An 8,003-nucleotide genomic window follows, 5' to 3' on the forward strand; every position below is an offset into this window, starting at 1 on the left:
TGACGTGTTTTTGTCTCTCAGCTGTTTGTACTACGTACGTGCTGACCCTCACGCGCTGGAGCTCGCTCGTCATGTTGTTGGTCACCGTGTAGTGAATCTTTTTATATTGTAATATTTTAAATGCATGTCCTTAGTGAGGTTGGTTCATATTGTTGAAGACTTTCTCTGTATCCTCATCAACTTTACGCACTCGGAATATATGTTTCTAAAGACTGAATTATTTAATATAAAAGGCACAGTTGGTATTTAGCGTACCTTGCTTTAACCCTCCATGACTCTGTGTGGATTTAGGATGTCTCGCTCCAGGAAACGTGTTGTCTCCACATTAGTGTAACCCGGGTAAAGTGTTTCCTCACTGAACTTCTTCCAAACATCCTAATGTGCACACAGTTCCCCTTCACATCCCGGACTCGTGGTCAGAGCTCCGTCTAGCGGCTCGAGGACGCTTCGGTCCTTTTTTGTTTTTGCATCCACATGCGAGCAGGTCGGCGATTGTGTGCAAGAAAACGTTTACGGATAAAGATCCGCAAAGAGGAGGACCACTCTTTAACCGTGGGCATCTTTAATGCACGCGGGTCTTTGGCTTGGTTCAGTAAGTTGTTCGAGTTTCACGTGTGAAGCGGGAGACGTGTTTTCTTTCCTTTCTTTCCTTTAGAGGAGGGGGGAGGGGGCAGAAACCCAAAATGTTGCGCTGCTTCTGGAGGGATTTGGAAACGTGTTTACAACGCGGGACGCACAGAGACGCGGGCGTGGAGGCTTCACGCGTCGCCAGCACACAACATGCGTTGTTATTTTAAACAGGGAGTGGAGAACAATGAAGTTTACAATGACAAATGAAAACGGATCGCTGATGGCGACACCAACCGCACCCGGAACGTAACTCCTGTTTTCACTGTGGTGGAGTCAGGCGTATAGATACAAGCTGATATCACCGCTGCGAGGTATTTTGTTATCAGGGCTCCTGCTGCTGGTTCTGCACGGAAGGATTTGAGTGGAAATGTGTTGATGAAGCAGCGCTTTTAATGTTTTAAAGATTGGAGAACTGCTGTGCCACTTATTTCATTCTGTGTCCACGTGTGTTTGATCAGAATGCGAGTCACACGCGACGCAGGCGTCATAGTATCACGTTGAAGGTGGACATCTGGTTTTACTGGTGAAAGACACGTCACATCTGCTTGTCTTAATGGAGATTTACAGCTGGTTAAGTTTCGTCACAAAAGTGTCTCCAAGTCAAGCGCACTAAAATATGATGGAGTTTCTTACATTTTTGACCGTTAATCTACTAATCAGAATGTGTTTTGTTTACTTCTCATGCACCAGTGACCTGCTGATGTCATCTTCGACATGGAACAGATTTTGTCTGTTGCTGAATGTGAAACAGCGGATATCAGTCTGACGTGTGTGGTAGACGTGAGATTGGCATCTCGTGGTAACGCTTTCTTCTTCTTTTGTCTCCACAGTGCATCCGGTGCCAGTGTCGTCGCCATCGATAACAAGATCGAGCAAGCAATGGTGAGTTTTCCCCCACAGATGTTAAAGAGATACAAACGGTGTAGCCTCCACAGTTTGATTGACAGGTGACCTCCTTAAAAATGCAGTTGCGCCCCCCCCCACGGCAATGAGGCGTCAGTGCTTGCATTCGTTCCTTTTTGTTTGAGGGTGGAATCTGCTGTAATTTGCCTTCTAATTTTAGTTTCCCCATTTCTTCTGTTTCAGGACTTGGTGAAGAGCCACCTGATGTATGCTGTTCGCGAGGAGGTGGAGGTGTTGAAGGAGCAGATCAAGGAGCTGTACGAGAGGAACTCTGTGTTGGAGCGCGAGAACGCCGTGCTGAAGTCGCTGGCCAACACGGATCAGCTGGGCCAGGTGTCCAGTCAGCTCCACCAGGGCAGCAGCACGCCTCCGCAGCAACACGTCGCAAACAACAACAACAACAACGGCCCCATGGCTCACCACGAGGGGAGTCAGAGCGTCCCCCATCAGCCCAACATCACCTCGGCGTGATCCTCGTTCCCCTTCCCCCGCAAATACACACGCTCAAACACACACTTCCCATGGACAGGAGTGGAAGATCCCGTCAGTAAAGACAACTGCTACCGTCCCCTTAGCTTCATAAAGCAAAAAGGCTCGACTCTGCGTTCAACGTGCTCCATTTGAGGAAATCCACAACAGCGACATCTTCGTTTGCTACCAAGAGCCATGCTTTCAATGTGCGCTCGTCGCCGGGCTTCACATTATTAAGACATTTACCACCCCTCGAAAAAGTCTTATTCTGTCCCCGCGGTCGGCAGGGGGGGGAGCCGGTGCACACCGAGGACAAACTGCATGTTCTTGTGCAGGAGGACGATGTCGAAGGGCTCGCTGGAGCTCGATTTGTTGGGGCAACAAGTGGTGGAAGAGGGGTGGTGCAACCCTGACATCCGGCAGGGTCCCTCCTCCCAGTATCCCCCCCCCCTGACCCCCACATCGCTCCAGGGCTGGAAGAGGCCAGGGAGCCGTGGGAGAGGTGGGGGAGAGGATTCGTCCCCCACTAGAGAGGAGCAGGAAGCCGGCGGGTGCCTCGGCTTGAGTGGAGCGAGTCGAGAGCCTCGGCTTCGTTATATGCTGCAACAAAAAGCTTGTGTTGTTTTCTCAGAGCCACCGTACTTTGACATGAATCATAATACTTTTTTTCTTTTGTTCAGTTTTAGTATTTGCATTTATTTATTTCAGGGCTGCTATTTTCATAATGTAAATGAACAATGTCATGGATATACTTATTAACAAAAAAAAGATAAAAAAACCTTTTCTCTTTGGTCTTTTTGGTATTTTAGAAACTGTCAGGTATTACATTTGGTTGTCTCATCGCAGCAACTAGATCTCAATAAAGTAGGCAATAAGTTCCATAACCGAAAATGTTCTTCTCATGAAATAGTGCTAACACTAAAGCCGAGCTTACATTTGGGTGAAATCCAGGTTGAATGTATATTTTGTAAAGTATCCAGAGAAAGGAGGGTTTGTACAGGAGGAACACCTGTTAAGATGTGATGGGATGTTTCCATAAAGAAATCTATTAATTTACTCTTTTTTTTTTTTTTCTAGACTTTCTTAGTCGAAACAAAATACAGAAATGAATTAAGGGGTTTGGTCTGGGGGATGAAAAGCTGTGAAAATGGTTCGACCTACTTTATAACCAAAGACGCAAAGCTGTGTAAGTCTTTTTTTTTCTTTTTTTTTCATTTCAATGCACACAACTATGTTTTCCCCTACTTTCTCCTTCCCTATGTGTTTTTTTTTTTTTGTTTGTTGCTGTTTTGCATGTTCTGCATGATCTATAATCGAACCACTTTCTTACCTCATGTTTTTATCCAGCACTCTTATTTTGTGTCGAGTTGTCCGTCTGTGAATGATTGTGAAAGAGAACGGGAACAACGGGCGGAGAGGGTCGAGTCGTTGAGGGTGAGAATACAAAAGAAAAAGAATGGCGAGGTGTTTGTGTCGTGCACAAAATATACGTCGGAGAAGGAGCCGCCTTCTTCCTTTTCACGTCAATGCTGTGTCGACTTTCATATGCAGAGAAAAAGGTTTTGCTACGTTGCGGATTTTAATGTATTTACTGAATGCAGCATCTAGATTTCGATTGTAGTGTACCAACACTTTGCTTACACAAAAAAAAATATACGCCGACAAACAAGACAATGGAAACTATTAAACATTTCACACTTTAAAAAGCTGGAACCCAGTCAATTGTGTGTGTGTGTGTGTGTGTGTGTGTGTGTGTGTGTGTGTGTGTGTGTGTGTGTGTGTGTGTGTGTGTGTGTGTGTGTGTGTGTGTGTGTGTGTGTGTGTGTGTGTGTGTGTGTGTGTGTGTGTGTGTGTGTGTGTGTGTGTGTGTGTGTGTGTGTGTGTGTGCGTGCGTGCGTGCGTGCGTGCGTGCGTGCGTGCGTGCGTGTGTGAGTGTGTGAGAGCATATTATGGGATGTCCTGTACGTGTCGCGTCTTTTGTGCCTCCTGTGCCGTCGCCTGCTGTCGTCGGGTCGATTCGGTTTCTTTCTCTGTGGCTTGGAACCAAACCAAAATGCTTGGTAACTGTACAATCAGTCATCTTTGACTCTTTGATTTTCTTTCCTTCTTTCTTTAGAGTATTCTTTTCTGTTCTTTCATTTGAAGGAGATGCCGTGTACATGCCAAGTGTACTGTATGAAAGTGATCACTGAGCCTTGGAGAAAATATCTTAACAATGCCCTTGTAATGTGCTGTTCAGACAATTTTAGTTTTCAGTCAAAAATAAATTACTGTTTTATTAAGAGAATGTCTTCATGCTTTTTATTTCTTTATTCCCCCACCAGGAAAACCACTCACTTACTTTTAGTAATCTATTGGTAATTGCTTTTAAGAATATGAAACAAACTACAAAATACTGAACATTTTCCTTTAATTTAAAATATTTTCTCTTTTTTTACATGAACATATTCATTAAATCAGAATAGATCTTTTTTTTTTTTAAACAATGAAGTTAACAGTTTTATAAATACAAACATGTCAATGAGGATATGTTATCCAGAATAAAAAAATACTAAAGTTTATCACAATAGGCAGATATATTTTGCACTTGTTGTAGGAAAAGCAAAGGTGTTACTTGAATGCACTGTACCAGGAAGGACCCTGAAACCGAAGCAGCTAAATTAATAAATCTTTCATTTTATTCTTTACATCTGTGTTTTTCCTTCCGCCTTGTCAAAATGTCTTCAGTGAATGCTCCATCCTCTCATTCCCTCAGAAGTCCACTAAGTCCTTGTTTTGGATTTTGCACTGCTTCGTCTCTCATGTAGAGACAGAAAAGTGTCCTTGATTTCGTAGGAGTGAAATAAAGCCTGAAGTCTCCATGTGCATGAAGAGCAGAACAGATTTGACCCATTGTGATAAAACGGGAGAATGTTAATTAATGTTAATGTTAACGTTAATCCATTGTAAAAGAGACCATTGTCTGTCGGAGATCAAAGAGAATGTTCGTAGTATATCGGTACCACCAATGCGTGTGCACGTGCTCGTGGGAAAATTTGCATAAATTGAACTTATTCACACCTCTAAAATCACAAATCAATTTGGTGGTCGTTACATTTTTTACAAACTTTGCATGACATCTTTAGCAGAAAGCTATAAACTGTCCATAATGTTCAAAATGGCACCAAAAATACAACACGTCTATGATGAGAACATCTCTAGTTCTGTTTTCTTTTATATATATTCATGACTGACTCAGTAATTAGGTTTGCAGCCAGCTCTGACCACATCATTTCTCAGTCACAATCATGGAAACAGATCCAATGCTCTTCCCACCGTTCCTTGGAACAACAGGTTCTCTGTAATCGGATCAGTTTCCAGAGAACCAGGAACAAATCTTTGGAATCTGATCGGTTTCGGTGGAAGGTACTTTTTCCACGTGTGTTCGCTGGAAGGACCTGATAAAACCGTTCTGAAGGAAGAAGAAAAGCTGACACCTGGTACAGAGACTAAATCCGGACATTGTTCGTTACTCATCACCTACTTGTCATGTCAGGCATAAACGATCACTTCATACTTGTTCAGAAAGGTGGTAATTGTCTAAACAACGCTGGTCTGTAACTTGATGTCCTACATCATAGCTGACAACCACTGACAGCTGATGTCAATTTCACTACGGAAAGATTTCAATTCAGAATATTGTTTGAATTCTTTCTAAATCAAGCAAGGAATAATGAGTTATTCATCCCTAATGTAGTCTTTGCTGATGGTCTTTTCTCTTTCTAGCTATTGACTAGTGTTGTGTGTGCCAATGACTGACACGTTTGTCACGTCCTAAATCAAACTGTGAATGTCATACTTGCTTATCAGCAAAGAGGAAATGCGTCCTCTCATAAGTCATCTACATCTGCCAGGTGTTGAGTTTCACCACGGATGTGCTGCATCCTTATAATTGTTCTAAATCTCTTTATCCAGCTCTGCAGTGGTGAAGATAAAGGTGCGTATAAAGTGGCTTCAGTTAATGATCACAAGGAATAACATGTTAAAAGAATGAAATAATCTTTGATTTTCGACCAGAATAAAATGCAACAATATGGATGACCTTATTCATTCCCACCGTTTGTTCCTTTGTATTAAGGTGGCCTGTTTGGTCAGATGGGAGTTTTGTTTCAAAACAGAGAGCGTGCAAAAAGGAAGGAAGACATATGTGGAATTTTCCAAGTAACTGAGTCGCAATCCTGTCACCTTCTTTCAAGCAAAGCCTGACTTACTGACCCTTTAAAGTATGCTTTCTTTCTCTCTAGTGGCCCCTGTCTTTATAACCTGCATCAGTTCACACTCCTACCTTGAATACCTTGAACATTTTTACCTGCTAAAAACTTGCTTTAAAATAAAAAAAAGGGAATAAAAATAGAAGAAATTTGGGTCATCTGAGAGTTGCACTTATTTGCACTTCGCAGGAGAAAACACCAGCTTCCATGAAACACTGGCTTCTACGTTTACGCCTACCGCCATGTGAATCCAATTCCCCCTTTAGAGTTTACTAAATTACAAATGATCTGATCAGTAGATTCAGAGAAAGGTGTAATGGCCCTACTGTTTTTTTCTCCGTGTCTGACTTGATTTCAGCATCTCCTTAGATTTTGTGTTTTTGTGTTTCAATCAAAAATCTAGAAAACTTTCTCTCTCAGTTGAACATGACACTGTCTGGGATTGATGAAGCATTGTGTTGTGTAACATGAACAAAAGACACATCGGAAAAATGTGAAACCAATTGATTTGTAGGACATGAATCATCATCATTTAGACCAAATAAAGTCTTCTCTGTGTGTTTTCTACCCCACTCTTATTTCTCTGTGTTGGATATGCGACACGTCTGCTAAACCCTCTGAATGCAGTTTAGACTTTCTTGTTGCATAGGGAAAAAAACCACGTCAGCAATTTTCTGATTCCATGAAGATATAACATTAACGAACAAACAACCGGCACATTGTTGCAAACACAGACTGGTTCAACCGGGCTCTGTGTCAGCGGGATAACTCTTACTCAATTATGGGTGTTCATGCCACAGCCGGTTACAGCTCTGAGTCACAGCGGCTCACACAGAGTTGTGGTAAGAACAGGGAGTGTTTTCCACGTCACTGTGAGCAAATACACGTCAGTAAATTCAGTCAACCTTGAATGAAGGGTTACATCATTATCAACTTGTCCTGACATGTCCTCACTACTGTATCAAATACGTTCACAGGAATATATTGTGTGTATTATCCACAATTATTAAGTACAATTATGAAGTTTTCAGTACTTCAAGACGAGAGATAGATACTGTTGTTACCTTCCCAGATTTGAAGTGAATTAGCTTTATATTGAAACGCATGTGCAAACATCCACCGGCCCAATACATGATAATACATCAATAACAAAAATGCAGTACATTATAATAAAGGGCCATTCTGCATAATCAGTACTTTTTGTTACTTGATGACAATATTTCTTTACATTACTTTAGTAACATTTTAAATGCAGGATTTTTATTTGTAACAAGTATTTGTACATTGTGATATTACTGATTTTTACTAAAGTAAATTATCTGAATACTTCTTACACAGGTATTTATAGTAGCGAAACCATCCAGATAAAGACATTATCAACTTGCTATAAGGATTTTAGTATTGCATTTTAAAAACTCATCACAAGTTGAAATTCATACGATTGCACTACAGCTGCACTCATAAGGGATTTAACATATTTTCAGAGAATACATATGTTTAGTCATAATATCTTCTTGGCAACATGTTCACTAGTGATAGTTATCTTGTCTCAGCATCACCAAAAGTATTGCAACTGTCAAATAATGTCACAGTGTGTGTGTGTGTGTTGCAATGACAATTACTCACCATTCAGTCATCCGCCACCACACCCAGCTATGATTGGGAATGAGATTTACTGTTTCACAGTGTAGCTCTCTTGACTTGCCACTGCCACCAAGTGATAAAGCTGACTCATGGAATTAACAGAAA

The 8,003-nt window shown here is 41.6% G+C and overlaps 1 protein-coding gene across 1 annotated transcript in view; it reads left to right on the top strand.

Annotated features, from left to right (window-relative positions):
• The window catches only part of tsc22d2 (TSC22 domain family 2), a 28,440-nt gene extending 24,160 nt beyond the window's left edge, over positions 1-4,280 (top strand). Inside the window, exons 2-3 of the mRNA XM_079158311.1 lie at positions 1,461-1,512; positions 1,717-4,280. Coding sequence (XP_079014437.1) covers positions 1,461-1,512; positions 1,717-2,004 — 340 coding nt within the window. The 3' untranslated portion in view covers positions 2,005-4,280. The remainder of the gene's footprint in view (positions 1-1,460; positions 1,513-1,716) is intronic.
• Positions 4,281-8,003: the final 3,723 nt, after the last annotated feature.

Source organism: Pholis gunnellus (genome assembly GCF_910591455.1).
Source record: "Pholis gunnellus genome assembly, chromosome: 4".
NCBI lineage: Eukaryota > Metazoa > Chordata > Actinopteri > Perciformes > Pholidae > Pholis > Pholis gunnellus.